The 18,681-nt window shown below is 40.1% G+C and overlaps 1 protein-coding gene across 3 annotated transcripts in view; it reads right to left on the bottom strand.

Annotated features, from left to right (window-relative positions):
- The window catches only part of LOC109628338 (seizure protein 6 homolog), an 82,556-nt gene that overhangs the window by 28,761 nt on the left and 35,114 nt on the right, over positions 1 to 18,681 (bottom strand). For all 3 annotated transcript variants that reach the window (XR_002202646.2, XM_020085408.2, XM_069509974.1), the window contains exons 2-3: positions 9,566 to 10,312; positions 8,985 to 9,106 (exon numbers count right to left, since the gene is read on the bottom strand). Coding sequence is in view for 2 of the 3 variants with exons in the window: in XM_020085408.2 (XP_019940967.2) it covers positions 8,985 to 9,106; positions 9,566 to 10,312 (869 nt within the window). In the remaining variant the exon portion in view is untranslated. The remainder of the gene's footprint in view (positions 1 to 8,984; positions 9,107 to 9,565; positions 10,313 to 18,681) is intronic.

Here is an 18,681-nt window from a genome sequence, read left to right as displayed (position 1 = left end):
GGAGCTGATAGTGGACAGTGAACATTCGGACTGATAGATAGTTTGGCCCCAGAAGGCCCTATCATCTGTCAACCACCCTGGGACCTGTCAGTGCAGCCAGCAACAGCTGTCCTGCCACAATTATGAATCATTGGCCATGTCAGGAGACATGAGACTATCCTTATCTTCACCAATGCTACAGCCAAATGCCCAGAGGGACTTCTCTCTCCATGTCTCTCACTCTCTTTCTCACACTCACATACATGCACATGTACACACACACACACACATGCACACACACACACACACACACACACACACACACACACACACACACACACACACACACACACACACACACACACACACTGTCATGTATGTTCCCCTGGACTGTAATGAGAGCAGTCTTTGTGTCCTCCTTGCTGGAATCTCTGCCTCAGCAGATGCAGACTGGGGATTTGGCTGACCAGGCACACATCTGCACCAACCACAACATTATCACAGGATCTTTACAGTGGCTCCATTTTGAGTTTGTATTTAGAAAAGACAGAATGTCTGTTTGTTTCCAGTTTAAGGTAAAAGCTCTAAACATTGCAGCAGATGTAAGATTTCTTCTAGTTAACTAGTTTCCCACTCACAAGCATTTTATCAACCAACCACTGTTGCTTTAAAAAAGAAGTTGAGTAAAAATAAGCAGGGAAGAGGATAATAACTCTCCTCATGCCACTATCTTTTCGATCAAACCAGCATAATGAGCAGACCATCCTGCAAGTATATAGATACTGTATATAATAATATAAAATATATATAGACCTTTATATGCAGACCTTTGTAAAACTATGAGATGACAATGTGCTGCAGTGCTCAACGATGAGAGTGAAGAATGATCAGAGGTGAAAATCCATCTTATCACATAAAAACAGAAAGCACCCTGGCATGTTATTTAATCTGTGACTAGACCCTCTGCCGATACAGACATAGTCCCACATAAGAGATAATCTAATCTGTGCCATGCAATTAGGAAGTTTCTCTAAAAAAAAAAATCCAAGATAATCTTGAAAAAAATTCAATTTGGAAAAAATCAGAAATCTCCCCTAATGCATTTATATAAACAATCTGTCAAATGTCTTTATTCACTCATTTATTAATTTATCCATAAGCACACAGCGTGAGTTAATTACTCTCAATGTAGTATTTTCACTGATAATTTACTGCGGAAAACATCTGGTGGTGCGCCGCGATGAACATTTACGGGGACTCGCAGGAGCCATTGCTGATGCAGAAATGAGCAGTATGTATAATCAAAACGATCCCACTATACATGGTAATTAAATGACCCTGCTGCTGGGGGCAATAAATCAACAGCAACTGGACTCACCAGCTGCAGGTTCATCATTGCTGATGATAAAACCCACCGGCTTCGGGGCCTTCCCCATTGTCCCTGTATCTGAAGCTCATGTTTGAATAGCACCACATCCACTTGGTGTTCTTTTTTTGTGTGCATCTCTTGATAATTTCGCACAAAAAGAGTCGTCTTCAACTGCTCAATATTTGAAAAAACGTTATCTTAATTGAACATTCACCTCTATAAAAAAACGCCAAGGCCATCTTCTGTTTGCCCTGCCGTCTAAAACAATGGATCCTTACCAATCAGCAAAAGCTGCATGTTAATGAGAATATGCTGGAGGCGGTCGGTGAACACAATACTTATTTGCTCTTCGTCACTTATGGGATTTTCATCAAATACCAATGCCACACACTGACCGTCTTCTGGGATATCATCCCTTTATATTCCCTCCATAAACTGAGAGTCAAGCAAACATTAAGACCCTCTGCATTTGAAAACACTTTTCCTGAGATGAGATTCTAACCCTCTGATGAATCAGTCTTTACTTTCTGAGTTGCCTCTTGGGCTTCGACACCTCGGTTTATTTGCTACAGCATGCAATTTTTTGCATGGATTTGAATTCACGCTTTGCTGATTATCCTTCAAATTTTCCTCGCATTGCATCTTTACTCTCACGTCCTCGTCGTGGCGCTGAAGGAGTTGGGAGAGAACATAGCCTCCTGTCAGACAGAGTCTCCTCCCTTTATGACAGCTAAGCTGGGTGGAGGAGCAATTAGTGTCACCTGAAAGCATTTCTCTCAGGATGGCTGGGCTCCATGAAAACTCATCTCGGCAGAGCCCTGACACCCTAAAAAGCTCATCAAGATCAACCTGGCCTTCTTTATGTCCTGCTTTACTCCCCTAAGGCACAACACGATGAAGGCTTCCTTCTGCCTCATCTCTGGTAGATTAAAGGCAGCAAACCTGTCCTGGCCCCCATTACTCAGTCAGCCTCGGCAACATCTCTGCGACATACGCAGCCATTTGTGCTGCTGGAGACCTCAGTCGCATAATCGCCAAAACATGTGCATTACCTTTTTAAAATGCCACTTTACATATGTCAGATAAAAGGAGGAAAGACCACCGGCACTACTGTATTTTTAACGCTTGTTTTTTTTTTTTAAACAAAGGAATCAAGATTGCTTTTGAATGAAACCTTCTTTCTTTCTAATGAAAGCACGAGCAGTCACTGAACACCAACACAACAAATTAAATTCCTTCCCTCAGCCACGCTCAGCCACGGTCAATGCCGTCAGCGTTTTGCTTTTTTTGTAAGAAATACTGAAATTAAAATGAGAGCGCAGGGATCAATATGACAATTCAAGCAGCACCGAGAGGAGGCTGTGTGTCAAGTATTGTTGCAGCTTATTAACATGACTATTGATTGGAGTCAGGGGACCATGGTTGAAGAAGCAGCATCAAATAGCAATCGTTAACCCCCTGGTTGGGGTTAGCTTTAAACACATGGCAAACTCTGTAACATCTCAATCCTTAAAGGGCCAATGGCACTTTATCCTTAGCTTAGGTGTAAACTCATTAGCGCACGTAGCCTTGAGCTCATTCCATGTTTAAGTTTTATTTTGGTTTGTTTGGAATCGTCTGAAACAATATTCAGTCATTTGAGGGTGAAAAACTTGGAGGCTTTGATTTTCCCCCCATGAGACTCAAAGCCTTTGTTTGATATGCATAAGCTTTAATTAACGAAACAAAAGTTGTATGTTATTTTCCTCTTGATGAATAATTCTACATTTACTGTGAAACTCTAAAGGGCTACTTCCAATATTGTAATCAACCATCTCTGGTACAATGTCAATGCTGCTCAACATTTTCACTGTCACCTGTTGTTTTAAAAGAAATATAATCAAATATGCTAAATACTTTACCTTTGCGATGGAGGTTGTATTCCCCTTTGTTTTTGTTGGTTGCTTGTTTTTGTTTGTTCGTAATCAGGATTGGGCAAAAGCAGATTACCACGGAAACGTACGGGTCAGAAGAACCCATTAAGGCTACATCCATACTACTACAGTTTCATTTGAAAAATGTGTTTTCAAACCACTCTGTCCACACCTATCTTTGTGGCTGCTTATCACTTTTAATACCCGTCCATACTAACACCTGAAAAAGCATGTTCCGTAACTACGTAAACACTGTGCATGTGTTGTAATTGATTATCCACGTTTAATTCCACACTGGTAGCTGAGGCTAATGTCGGTTGTTTTCTTTCAGAAGGGGGTCATTTGATAGGAACCTGACAAACGTACAAAGGCTACGTCATGACAGAAAAGGCCCAATCAGCAAGCAGTTGTGTCTATGTCATCATTTCCAAATATATCTATTTCTGCCTGTCCAGACTAAGTAAGAGGGCCGGCAGCTTTCTCCATTTTAGTAGCTTTAAAACTCACAAATCCAGCAGGAGTAGTGTGGACGCCAGGCTTATTGGAGGCAGAGTTGATACCATCACGATCTTTGAAAGAAAACGTAGTAGCGGATTAAGGAATATTTTTCATCAATTGCTTTAACATTGAGGGATATGTTTTTTTTTTTTTTTTATATTTTCACAGATTTCCCTGGTAATAATTCATGGACCTTGATGAAAAATATCAGGCATTTTGAGGATATTGATTTCTTTAAGTGTGTGCAATTTGAATTGAATTTAAGGGCACTTTCTTGGGCCTTGGCGGGAGCATATGTTCTACTGAGTGCCATTCTACTTTGAGAAGGCTTTCTTTTAGCAAGTAAAATGTAAATGTATGCCTGTGTCTTCCTTTATTACCAGGTTCAGCGAAAGACCAGAAAATGATAACCACCGCATAGAGGAGCAAGATTAAATGAGAAGAGGGTGAAAGAGTTTGAAGAGGGATGAAGAAGAAAAGATGGACAGAGTATTGACCTCAATATTCTTCCCGGCCATCCTCTTGAATGGTGCTGCTCTAAACCTGTCAGAAAATAAAAACACTTCCCCAATCAGCCTTTGTGGCAGCAAGAGAAATTGGCCACATCTTGGCTCCTAACCCCTGAAATGTATCAACCACTCTCAGTCGTCATCCAACAATACATTCTCTTTTAGCAAGAGTGCAGGATGGAGCCTCCATGAAACGGAGCCGGGGACAACCTGTGCAAAGCCCTCACACCGCACTAACTCCTCGAGGCCCCGGCAGGTAGATCATTGAGCAAAGGAGATGGAGAAAATCAGAGTGGGACAGATGGTCTGGAAAGAGCTGATAGCCAGCCAACCTACAGGATTTATTTGATCGAATGAAAAAAAAAAAAAAGTTTTAGCGCTTTAATGCCAAAGACCACTTCTGGAAAACGTCCGTCTGTCCTCGACTTAAGTCTGTGGAAAAGCGGAGGAGGAGAGGGATTAAGAGAGCAGAAATAAGATGTGCTCAAGATATCGACAATTCACTTGTAAAATATTTTATTTCCTCTTGTAATTTTACAGTAAAGTGTCAGGCTAACTTGGTACACTTGCATGTAACCACATAACATTTACATCCCTTTAAAGCTAAACCATTAAAAAAAATCTCTGCGGTTGTTATTCAATGATCTAAAACTGAGTGACAGATTTTTTGACACGGGTATGAACAAGGTTTAGTACCCACATAACAAAATGTCTATTTTTACTAATAGCAATGTTAATAATATGATAATACATCACACACAAACCTATGAGTGAATGCTAAGATTGGTTCTTTATAAAGCTGCAGTTTCAAGGACATGAAAAGTGGATGAACTGAACCCTGTAAAAAGCTTTTCTCTTGTAATACAGTAACCCACTCTGACTTTAAAGCAATTCATCATTTCTAACCTTAATATAATAACTGGGAATGTCATACAAAAATCAATACTTCACATCTTTCCTCATAACTGATTGTTTGCACTTTATGTTTTTTCCTTTCATTCACCGATTTAGCATATTTGGCTTCTTTTATTTTCCTAGTTTTTATTACACTATTAGTTTATATCAGTGCTGTTACATCAGCCTCCTAATATTTGTGCAATTACTGTGGAAATAAATCATAATGTGACCAGAGTCACCAGATGGAGTAATGCATTATGTGCTGTTAGCTGTGGCGGAGGGGTTGAACAGTCAGGCTGAGGGCAGTAAATTCTCCTGATACATTTTTCATCCTCGCTCTCCTGCAAACTGCCAGACTGCTAAAAGGAGTATTGACTTAATGCAGGAAAAAGGCTTGGTCTTGTTTTTTCTTCCCAGTCAAATCAGGAGAGTCTCTGACGGAGACTGTCGGCCTGTTACGCTTATTTACTGAACTCTAGGTATGTACACCGACATAAATATTTATAATATAGACGTCGCATCTGTCCTTCAGAGTTTTCCTCTCACCCAATTTCTCTCTTTCAACCTTGTAAGCTGCTGGTCTGTCTGCTGTCATGATGACTCCCTTCCATAACGCCAGCCGACTGCCAAAACAAGAACACGCACCTCAACCATAATGTCCCTCCTACAGCTCCTCTGAAGTGTGCAACACAAGCATCTTTCCTTATGGTAATGTTGAGCGTTGTCAGTGGTATCAAAGCCTGGCTGATCAAAGTGAATACTAAAGACATATGTTCCTGTGTCGAACAGATACAGTGTAACACGGGGGAAAAAAATCAATGGCCACAAATCAACAAACTGTCTATAATCTGACCTGAAATAAACAGAAGGATTTGTGCGATAATGACAAATATGCTCACCACAAAAGTGGAGGAAGTTAATATAGTTGTTGCTATTCATCTACTTCGATATGATTTAAAGGATTATCATCACAAATGGACACATAAAACATGTTAAAGTGGGACTCACACTAACAGGGTGGATTTGTCTAAAACAAATAAGCTTTATGTGTAAAATCCAAAGAAACTGGGAAAACACAACTCTGTATATGTTGACTGCTGCTCTGTGATGAACCCCTTGTTACTGTCTGACTTTGTGAGGGGCATATCGGACTATAGCTGCTTAGCCATGCATTATGCAAATGTAGGGCATTGTGATGTTATGTGACATCAGGGATGCAATATTTTCCTATGTAAGCTTGTTATTACTATAACAGTCTTAACCCTTTAACCTGTCTTATTGTTACACCAGCTGGAGGCCAGTAGGTAGATGATGTAATGGAAACCATAATGTCCCTAGTTCAATTCCTGCTGGGGAGCCTTGATGCATTTCAGCATCATCCTCTATTTATTTCTGGATTCCTAAGGGAATCCCAGAGAGGTGTTACAATTGCAGGTGCATTTCTGCAACTCTCAGATTAGAATTCCAGGTGTCTGCTTACGTGTGTGTGCCGACATAAGTCAAATCAAACAAGTAAATCCCATTGCACAACAGCTCAATGTATATCCACTTCTTCCTGCTTATTTCAAGAACACAGGTGAGCGAAGAGGTTATAAATTGTAAACTGCTGAGAACTAAATGTCCTCCAAACCTAAAAACATGAGAAAAATGAGGAAAAGAGAAATCAGTGTTGCTTGCATAACATTTTCCGTAGCTCCACAAGTCATCTCTTGTGATCTCCTTCATCCCTTTAAAACCTTGAGACCTGGATAGCCTCCAGGCAGAGGAGCTTCACACACTACTGACGAGAAGGTATGACAAATGCTTGACTTCAATTTTATCTTCCTATCGACAGTCAGTTTATATCTTCGCTGGGAAGAGAGAGACTGCGGCTCCCCGTCCTCTTGAGCTGTGCCAAGAAGTTGTCTGTATAGTTTGCCATCAGATCATTATCAGTTTAGCAGTAGGAGGGAGAGAGACAGTGGTCCCATCTGTTCACATTGTGGCGCTGAAGCACATGGCTTCCTCCTTGTTTTGTTTATCGGCCCTGGATGATGTGTGAGGATTAAATGTCTATATGTTCTCCCTTTATAGCTCTGCAGTTTTTTAATGTCTCCAGAGAATTTCAGTGCCATATATGCAGAAGATGTGAAAGTTTAACGCTGACACTCATAAGTGATGAAATGCTTGTGTGTGTGTGTGTGTGCGTGCATGTGTGAGTGCAGGTGAGTGAGTGTGCTTGTGCTTATAAGTGGTTCAAGATTTACTTAAGTTACCCAGAGGAAGCTTTCACGGGGAAAAAAACACACTTTCAAACATATACTCTGTCAAGACTTATCTTGGCCCTCCAGAGGCAGCAAGACAAAGCTCACACATTTGAAAGTCTCCAGTGGTAAATGAGGCGTTTGAAGAATTGCAAATTCGAGAGAACACTCACACACACACACACACATGCACACTGACAGTTAATTTTTATAACCTTTTGCGAATAAGTAAACATTAAACCTGAGACAGACCCTGTCACTTGTGGCCCCATCCACCCCCTCAAACCATCAATTTGCTGCCTGTCTATCTCCATAAACCCATACAACAACAGTAAACACTGTAACAGTTAATAGACTAAACTAAAACACATCAGTACTCCTCAGCGGTGGAATTAAATCTCTCTTATACTTTTACTTTAGTGCCTCATAAAGTAAGGGGCAGCACAGTTCATGGTAAAATGGTTACCATCATTATTCTGACCCCTAACCCTTAGATTAACAATCGATTACAAGTAGTTTTGCTCTTATAGTGAAAAGTCCACAAACTGTTGCCCGATTCTTAAGTTTCTTTCAGCTCTGTTGAGCTTTATAGCATCTTTCGGCTAATTGTTTTAGTTTTATAGCCCAAAACTTGAACGTTTTATTTTGGTCTCAGCACTTTCATTTGTGCCATTTCCAAATAAAGGCAGCTGTTTTCACTGAAAAAAAGCTCTAATAGACTACTCTATTCTGCCTGCTCACCATCAAACAACTAGAGACTTGCTACTGAAACTAGTGGAGCTAGAGGATTTGCAAATAGGTACATGGGTGCCTGCCGTAACGAATTAAAAAGTGATAAAATGTCAATGTTAGAATTACAACTTGTGTCTGCTGGTGGTAAAGGTGGTAAAAAATAATGACCTCATAAAAAGTGATAGTGATAGTAATGGACAGCACGGTGGTGCAGTGGTTAGCACTGTCAACCTCACAGAAAGGTTCCGGGTTGGAACTTGGCTTTGCTGGGGTCAGGTTCTTCTCTCCAAACAGATTCTGTATGTGAATATGTGGAATCTGTAGGTAAGGGTAGCCTTCAGGTTTTTGTTTCTTCTGTGACCAATCATGTTTGAGCAGGCTTTAGTTGCCTGCAGGTAAACAGTCCGTGTGGAGATTAAAAGAGGCGGAACACACTGATCGGCCATCTGCTTTTTAATTTATCTCTTTTCATATGCAGATAGCTGTTAATAGAGATTAGCCAAAATGTCGTCTGGGCCTTAACAACTTCAAATAGTACCGTGGTTTGTGTTTTGTGTGGAGAAACGTTACATTTGTGTCATGTCAGACTGTGAAAAGTGTTTGACAAACAGAAGATATCTCCTGCCCAAATATCGGCCCATACCCTAATTTCTCATCAGACGATAGTCAATGGACATTGAGATTAGGAGTTTTAAATTGACTGAAACTATGACTGTGAGCGTGAACTGTTGTTTCTCTGTATGTTGAACCTGGTATATGCTGACGAGATGTCCAGGGTATACCCCACCTGTCATAATAATAATATAACAATAGGTGACAACTCTAATCATCCATTAGCACTGACCTGAACCTCGATGCCGTATCCCAGGTAAACAGTAATCAAGTAGTTGCACTCTACTCCAGAATCAATTTGCTGCAGGATTTCGATGTTCCCCTCAGGTTCAGTGAAATTCAGACTGCACGGCTCTGTGGAGACAGTAAAGAAGACAAGTGATTCCTTTTTTCCCAGACTACTGATCAGTCTGACTGCTCACCTGTGTCTCCGCGGCCCTGTAACCCTCTAACTATCCCTGCAGATTTCCTCTGCGACACTACTCATCTGAGCCCTCAGCCCTCTGCGGGCATTGGAAAGGATGGGCAGGACACATCAGGGAAAATCAGATTGTTTTTGACACATGAGCAACTCTGTTATCCCTGGTGGAGAGAAGAATGGCTGTGCGCAGCATGTAAAATGAACAGCAGTGACGCTGATGACCTGATGCTTAATTTCCCTGTCCTCTGGAAAGGATGTGTTAAATCTTTGGGGGAAGGAACACTCCGTTTTGAATTTACAATGATGGAAAAAGTAATTTCATTGCTGCTGTTGTTCATTTTAAAGTCACTGGAACGTTTTGAAAGTCAGAGAAAACATGAGCGTGTGCATACCTGATGTTTGTGTGATGGTGGTGGTTGTGATGATGGTTGTAGACATTGTGGTGGTACCCTCTACTCGGGAAACCTCAGTTAGCTTGGTTAGAGGATGATCAGAGCTGCTTTTGTGTTTTAGTGGCGTCTCCCTCGTTTCACCTTTCTCCATCCCAGTTGACAATGATGCAAGGGTGGCGCCTTCAGGGAAAGCGCTACGACTTTGGGGCGGGTTTCTCTGCAAGGTTGAGGTGGCAACTGGGTCGTTTTTGCCACCTGAACCTCTATTATTCTGTGTCACTTGAGTGGTGAGGGAGTCTGTTGTCGGCTCTGCCATTTCTACCCCACTGGGCTTCTCCTTAGGGAGAGACATTGGCGGCCTTGGCGGCGCGGGAGAAAATGTGGTCAGTGAGGTTGTGGCAGCCGGAGTGGCAGTGGTGGCGATGTCTGAGAAGGCAGGGGCATCCTCGTGGGGCACCACTTGAGTGGCAGCATCTCCAAGGTCCAAGGCAGACACGGAGCCTGGCATGGTGGGATACCCAGCCACAGAACCGTCCCTCCTGAAGAAATGCTGGTCCCCCTGGAAGTCCCTTGTAAGCAGATGCTCGTGAAGCAGCATTCCCTTGAGGACGGGCCGGTGGTTGGGGATGTTCATCGGTGAGACGGTGGTAACCAAGTGGACTTCGCTCTCTGTGTCCTGTGTTGGCGAGTGTCTGAAGTAGTCACTGCCTGGTGTTCTCGTACTGACATCTCTGCTTTCATTTGGCCCTGGGAGAAAAAGGAACAAAGATAATGTGGTTGTGTTGAACACATTTTTACAGTCAAGTGAACTGCAGAAGCAACATACAGTGCACAGGAGCAGCAGGAGTTTATGAGAACGATCGAACTATAATCCACTAAATCGATGCCTAATGAGCTGAGCAACAGTTCTTCTGTGTTATTCGTCCACATGTATCCTGTTGCCATTTTAATCAGTTCTTAATGCATGTATGTATATGTGCAGCTTTGGACACAGTTTGATACTCTGTTAATAAAACTTGAACTAGTCTACTGAGTTGACATACTGATCATAGTATACATTTACTATGAAGTATTAAAATCATGATATCAAGTTTCCCTTTAGTACTTGACACCCTATACTGCACATTTCATTAAACACCAGAAAGGACATTCATGTAGAGGTCCTGCATATTTCTACTGTCGGTGTCAGAAGCGGCTTGCAAAGAGCCGGGTTATTATCAAAGATGAATTCCACAATCACAACCCGCAGGCAGTGAAATCTCAGAGCCGAGAAACACTGAGATATAGTCTCGTTACTTAAAGGTAAAAGTCCCATCTTTTTCCAAGTCTCCCTCTATAGGCTGCTATTCTTATTCTCTCTTTTTTTTTTCAAACTCACTAAGACAAACACCTTTTTCAAACACAGTGCAAGCATTGTTAAAAATTCCACAGGAGAAGAACTCAACCACGGAATTTTTACTTGACAATTTAAACTGCAAAACATCCATATATCCAAGCAAAGGTGATAATTGCACCAGTGTAATGACTCAACTTAACAAATAAACAACAGTAGAAATGTGTGTGTATGAATAGAAATCATGTTCGACCAGACGTCGAACCAGAGGTAATGTGTCTGAATTGAAATTGCACAAAATAATTTCTTTTTTTGCACAAAAATCAAACAGTTTACATCATAGATAAGTGATATATTAGTGCATAAGTCACAGAAAGCAGCACAAACCATATTTTTGCATTGTAGACTGAAAAGATTAAAGCTGCACATGTTCGTTAAGCCTGTCTGTGTGACATGTGTCTTATCAGCCTCTAGCATTGTACGGTAAAGGAGACGGCCATCCGTTTGAATGAGGAAGGGGGAGAGGAAAGAGCAGAGGATTCCCCAACTAGAAAGTGACTAGATAAATATAACTCGAGGTACAGTACAGCCTAATATAAAATTCACTGTGAACTCAAATCTATGTCATTGCAAACATCAGCATATTTTTTTACAGCTCTAGAAGGACAAACTGTCAGTTTCAGAGTTTTCTACCATTTTCACCCCATTCTCTGTTGCCTTCACATCAGTTGTTTGGGGAATATTCAATGAGTTTATTTTGTGTAAAATTTTCCAAACAATTCAAAGATGAACTTCTTCATGTGTCCTTGGTGACTTTGATCCTGAAATGATAAAATGTTGTCCAGCTGGTTGCCAGTTAAATTTTTTTCCTCATTTATTGAACCGTTGGGGACTTTGTGAGGTTGTGAAATTCTCTCGTTCTGACTTGCTGTTGTAAAGTGTGAGCTGGGATTTGATTCTACCTTGTTAAGAAAAAGGTGAAAATACAGCAGATTTCTCAGGGTACTGCCGGACTAAATAATAATGAAACATCGATGGCAATCACCGTCATATTAGGACGATGACGGCTGACTCAAAATACAACGGCTGACTGTAAATCTTTCCCTTCATTAATGTAATATCCATCCCTCTGTTTTTGTGAAAATAAATTTGCTTTATAGTGAGAAACCTCAAGGATGGCCATTAGGAGATAATCCCTAAATATATCTCTGCTAAAACCCCACTCACTTAGATGTGGCACAGCTAAAATTCTAATGTTGTGCTATGGATTCCTAGAGGTTTAAGGCAACAGCTCCATGATTGTTATTGGGGATAATATTTTTATTTTGTAGGCAGACACGACATCTTTTATCTATGTTATGTTCCATCTTCATTTACTCTGAAGCTGTAACATCTATACCAATGCTCACATCTTTGCAGACATTTTATTTCAGTGTTCCCTTCATATATATCGAGATCATTAATATCAACCCTGCAGAGGTATACTCCCTTCATTTTTGAGCAGGGGAATGCAAAAAGCACCTGGATACTGCATGGCTAACAGTAGCTTCAAGATGGAAATTTTAATCTAAAATAATTTTACATGTTCTGAAGTACGACATAAAACGTGTCTGTGAAAAATACTGAAAAGACCAAGGGAGTTCATATAATCCTCTTATGCGTCAACGTACATACAAGCGTGTCTACATGAAACAATGCTGTCTGCTTTGACACCTTAATTAGCTTGCATTCTGGGTGACGGTTTGTCTTAATGAGGCAGAGCGGCTGCCAGCACACTTTTCATGCTTGTAGATGAAAGGATGTTGTTGACACAGGCAGCAAATGACTGAGATATCATCACGGTGAGTGTTTCTATTAGCTACAGCGCTCCATGCAGATGAATGAGCCTCAGATGGAGGTCAAAACAGATGTAAGATTCATTTTAAATGGGCTTCAGAGGGAGGTAAATACAATGTTAAAGGTCAGGAATGAAAAATACAATCGTCACACCTGAAGCAGTTCTTAAATGCTTTTTTGGGGCAAATTTATTTGACCTTTTCTTATCCGTGTTTGTGCCTTGAAATTACTTATCGTCTCAGAACCGTAGCATACAACTGGTTGATGGTTCATGGTGTGCAACTATTTATGATTACATTTTAAAGCTTGTGCAGTCTATAATAGACTAGTTTACTAATTCTGCGTGTGAAGATGCAGAATCTGTAGGTGCTAGACTAGATTTTACAGCTGGAAGATTTACATTTCTGCGTCAGCTATCGGCTTTTTCGTTTACCTGCATTCATTTGCAGAAAGCTGTTAATAGAGATAAGCCAAAATGTTGTCTAGACCTAAAAAACCTACGCCTATTGTTGTTTGTGTTTTGTTTGGAGAAACCTTTGACTCATGATAAAAGAAACTAGTCACACTGTAAACAGTGTGTGGCAAACAAGACAGTCTTGGCCTGGATATCTACTGTCTACATCAGAAGCCCTAAGTATTGGCTGTTGCCCCCAGAGGCTAATTCCTTGTCAATAGCCGATGGGATTGACAAGTGACCAGCTAATTGTGGCTGCACTGATTAAAAGTGTAGTTGTTTTTCTAGCTTGGGCTAAAGTTCAAACATTGGAATGCTATAGCAGGAGGCATATACTTAGGTCTTAAATGAGAAATATTAGTGGTGCCACAGGAGAAGCTGCTTTCCTCATAAAACTTTGAAAGCAATTGCGAGCCATTGTAACATTTTTGCTGATAGTAGTTTTACTAACATCCAGCTTGCTAATAAAAGTTTGATCAGCCTATTCAAGAGGAAGAGTAAACCATTTTGCTACAAAGCCTCTCCCGGGCTGACAGAATTGACACATGGTTTTACATTTTACTTGAGGCCGCGACAACCCCACATTTATCTCTCGTGGCGACAGAGGCAATTCAAAGACCTTTTGATGTTCTAAGATGGAGGAGAAACATTTCCTTGTAGCCTTATTCTGTCACAACAAGAGCAGCCAAAGCTGTGCTATAAAGGCAAGCTAAGCATATTTGACATATCTCACTACCAGAGAGAATAAAGTGTGTAAACTGAGGTCTGCATAAATGATTTAAGAATATAAGGCTGCCCTACCCCTCATGACTGGAAAGTAAAGAGGGATATCAAACATATACACACTACAGTAAAACTGGGGGATTATCATTTGGCCAAGATCATAGTTCATATTTTCTTATCTTTGTCACCCTCTTTGTCTTAATTTGTGTTGGTCAGCTTTTGAACATCCATGCTGCCCCTCAGTCAGAATATTGAGTGAAAGTGCAAAGTGAGAGAGAAGAACTGGGTTAAACCTGAGTTTCTCATACGCCGATCAATACAGGATCAATGTGTACAGGTTGGAGACCTCACTGTGGTGATTACAGATGAGCATGTTCTACTGCTGCCATGCACTATTCTTATGTCTGGAACTTAATTGAAGGTTTACAGTTGTAGTGTCAGAGAATGGAGCTAAAAAGAATTGAATTTAAATGTGATTGATATTGAATATAAGTGTAATGTTAACCAATAAATACAAAAAAGGAAATAATGAAAATAAACAAGTGGAGTTTCTTATGAGTCACAGTCATTGGTTGCAAATGTGACATAACATCCTTTCTGTGACTCACTCAACATCTGTGTAAATTGTGTAAAACGCTAACAAATTAAATGAGGATTCAGATGTGAGACTCTATTTATACAGACATAAGCTCAGTGACATCTTTAAAATGCATCAGAGCTAGGAAAATGTCATACAACAATTTATAATAATATAATTTAATTTCAAAGCCTAGTACTGATTCCATACATTTGCAGAGCATGTGAGAGCTAATAGATGATGTTGCTATATCTTTATAAAACATGGTTTCTAGCCAGAGGCTGCAGCAGGGGAATTTGATTGACGCTGATGCAACACCCTACAGGATCCTAAACATGGCAGACAATTAGACAGATGATTAGGTTATCATTGTTCAGGTATTGAGAATATGTCATTTAAAAATGAAAAATGACAACATAGCTTTTAAATGGAAATATGTTTGCCAGTATGTCAGATTCGATTGTTTTGCTCTTCATAAATAAATTGCTTCTTTTAAATATGACCTCCATCAAATTGATACTGTTTCTATAATGAGGGTTTAACTACACTATCTAAAAAAATTCTAAGTTTTGTCCATCCTTGAATTATTGTCAAGTTCAGAAAGTGTTGTAAACACAGGTTCTGTTCTGACCTGTTTCCAGACATAGTTGGAAAATCACACCCTACAGGCAGCCAATTTAAATCTATTGTGCTTGAAGGACCTCAGTCAGTTATGGATGTGCTGTAATATGCTTTCATAACCAGTGTACTGTCACAACAAAGTGTTCTTGATGTGCTCTGTCAAGTTCACACAATAGGTGTCATGCTATCATATGAACTCCTCAAGTCCCAGTGGATGAAACCACAAACTGATCATATGTGTGTGAAAGTTGTGTGTATTGTATTGAACTTAGTGGTCGCAAACGTCTTGCAGCAAGTCTAGTAGACGGAAGCTAATGTGAAATCTAATGTAGCTTGTTACTCTGCAGCACTTTAAAAGTAGATTTACTGTAGTGGAGCTTAAGTTATATACCATGCTGCACATTCAAGAGGTTATATGTGTGTAACCGTGTTTCATTACGCAACGGTGTAGAAGGATAATTAGTGCTAATTCATAAATTAAAGGTGGTAATTAACATGACATGACACTATTCTGAGCCGTGGCACAAATACAATAAAATACCATCAATCGTCCTCGGGGAAATTCACTTAGTGAAGTGCTTCTTCCATGAGCACATTCTGGAGAACACATTTAGGATATGCAGGTCTCAGAGAAAGAAAATGGGACACAGTATCTTCTACAGGAGCCTATTGTGCTCCATCACTTCCAGCAATAATGTCTCACACCATCCTTGTTGCTAATTTGTAACCCTGTTTTAAAACTAGTTTAAATATGCAGCCACCTCCTAGTTATTGATGCAGAAAAATCTGACATGTCATACAATGAAAACTGATCAAGACAAAGGTGAGTGGTAAAGGTGTGGTAAAACTAGTCTGGGTGTCCTGAGGTAAAGCACATGGAAACTTGGTGAGAGACAATAATTACTGTTTTATTCTGTCAGGGCATAATCTTTACAGCATGGCCTTTTAGATTTTGTCAGCCTGATACCAATATTTTCATTAGGAAAGAAGGTATTTCCAACGATATAATGGCTGTTGTATGAACAAAAAATGGCAATGATTCCTGTAATTTAAAACTCTACTACAAAGTAATGTAACTGTAGCTTGATATTTTATAGTTTAAACATTTTTAAAGAATGAATAACTTACAAATGAAAGAATTGTCTTAATAATTAGCAGTTGTCTCTAAATAACTTCTAATAAAAAAGAAAAAACAATATGTAAAACTTGGATGTAGAAAAGAAACATTTAGTAAAAGTGAATTTTACATCTACATTAATGTGCGGATCAGAATACAGAATATAATGTAGAAAAATAAATGAATATACACCAACACTATAAGATTATCTCTATTGGCAACACACAATTTTATTTAATTTGTTCAAATATATTAACTAGTAATATGAATGTGTCTTTTTCCAGTGTAAAATAACAGGATGTTGTCCCATGTCTCAACTGAGCTGCTTGTTTGCTTTTCTTTAGTGAAAGCTTGAGTAAAAGAATCATGAAGCATGTCTGCTCATCTAGTGTTCTAATTGTGAGTGGTCTAAAAGTGCATTGAAAAAGCTCTTATTTTTCACTTGGATAAATTTTATGGATCCTGGAGAATCTCTCAGCCTGCGAAGATGACAGAGTTAGCAATCATAGGGGAATCCTCCTCAAGATGGCTACAGACAGCCTCCTCTCTTCAGTTGCATATCAATGGAGTCATCAGTGAACCCTCAGTGCATGGATGGAGCGCTAATAAGATGGGACAAGGCACACTTGAGGCAGGCTGCTGATTGACATCAATCTCCTTATATCCAGGGGGATTTATTTCCTTATTATTACAGAGAGCCACTAGACAAGCAAATCAATAAGCCGCTTCCGCTGGGCTCAGATACGAAGCCTTCAGATCACTCTACATGACTCCTCCTGGGCTCTTCACTCGAGCTTTACTCTCATGAATTCATTTCAGCACCTAAGGTGAAAATTTCCCGTCGGTGGCATTTGCTGCGATTCCTTGGGCATGTGCCGATCCCACACTTGTTTGCATAAAGCAATGAGGAGAGACTATGGAAAATAATAGGGTGACACTGATAAATGATTCCATTATCCAACTTAATGAATTGATAATTTAATTTGGTTTTCTGGTGTGACAGGTGCATGAAAGTGGAAATACATTTTAAAAGAAATCTCAGGAAGCAAATGAAGAAAATTAAATTAAATGTGCACCGGCTGGAAGAATACGCTTTTCAAAGAACAAACAAAAAATTAATAGGTCACAATTTTCTTCCCTAACACAGTAATTTACAGCCTAAAACCACAATCCCTGGCTGCATAGATATGCCAGAGTCAAAGCTGTCTGGGTTTGGAGTCATGAAGATAAGAGCATATTGAGATGAGACGTGCTCTTATCCTCCATCTGCCCTTTGACTTCATTGAGCGGAACCAAAACTTTTCCCTTTCATTTAATATGGCCTGTCTATGTTCCGGTTCATTGAGCATTGTCCTTCAGACAGGCTTTAAACAAACTGTCTCTTAATGGTGCTGTGGGAAACTCATAAGGCCTGACCTTTAAGCTGGTGCATTATGAAAACAGAGCTACCCGGCACCGCTATTTGCATGAAATCCACTGCAAAGCATTAAAGCTGCGGAGGGTAAATGAGTCGACCTTAAGCAAATCTGAACTGTGTGGTGAAGGGTTGAAGTTTAATTGGTAATAATTTGTGTTTGAATTAATTTGTTATCTGAATGCTGCATTTATTCCTATTTTCTCTGCATCTATACATTTATTTATTTTGTATTTGTAGCAGGGAACTAAAGGATGAGCACATGTCTCCTTGTACAAATGCCAGGTATTAAAATTACATCATTTCTGTAATCATGGCAAACTCTGTCTCGTATAGGAGCCGGATCCTTGTTGTATTTCAATTTACTGACGCGCCGCCTTCTAGAAAATATTGGGAGGAATGTCTCTTTTCACACTTCATTTCCTTCCATTAGAGTAATTTATCTTTTCATTTTCTTCTCATTTACTCCATGGTGGAGTCAATTAGGGAGCTCTGGGTGAAACAAGACCTACAACTTTGAAATCTGTGGCGGATTACTGTGTTGTAAGGATTTCACTAAATGTTTTAGCGGTTGTGGAGGTGTAGGAAAATCTACAAATGAAAGATTAAGTAACTACAATTACTTTTATTATCTTTCTCTCAAAACGTCTCTATGTCCTGCATCACCAGTATCCTCTTAGAGCGCATGTTGTGTCTCTGACTCTCCTCCCTGACGTAACAGACAGTAGCGTTGACATTATGAGCGTGTTGATCGATGGTGGGCTCCATGTCCCTTTTTCAAAACCCTTTCCCAGCCCCAACGGTTCCATCAGCTCAAGGAAAAACACTACCAAAGGACATCACTTGGTGATTTTCAACCTTATCTGTAAGGTGTTATAGATTGACATGCACCATGTACACGATTACACCTGCCAATACCACAGATCTCATACGGGAAACAACTGTTGCACCAGCGAATCAGTCACAGGACATGCGCTGAGGAATTTCTGTCTCAAGAATGTCTCCATTTTCCCCAGCGGAAGCCTTTTGAAAAGCACCAGG

The sequence above is a fragment of the Paralichthys olivaceus genome, chromosome 15 (assembly GCF_024713975.1).
Source record: "Paralichthys olivaceus isolate ysfri-2021 chromosome 15, ASM2471397v2, whole genome shotgun sequence".
Lineage (NCBI taxonomy): Eukaryota > Metazoa > Chordata > Actinopteri > Pleuronectiformes > Paralichthyidae > Paralichthys > Paralichthys olivaceus.
The sequence above is the reverse complement of the archived record's forward strand: the minus strand, read 5'-3'. Positions and strand labels throughout refer to the sequence as shown.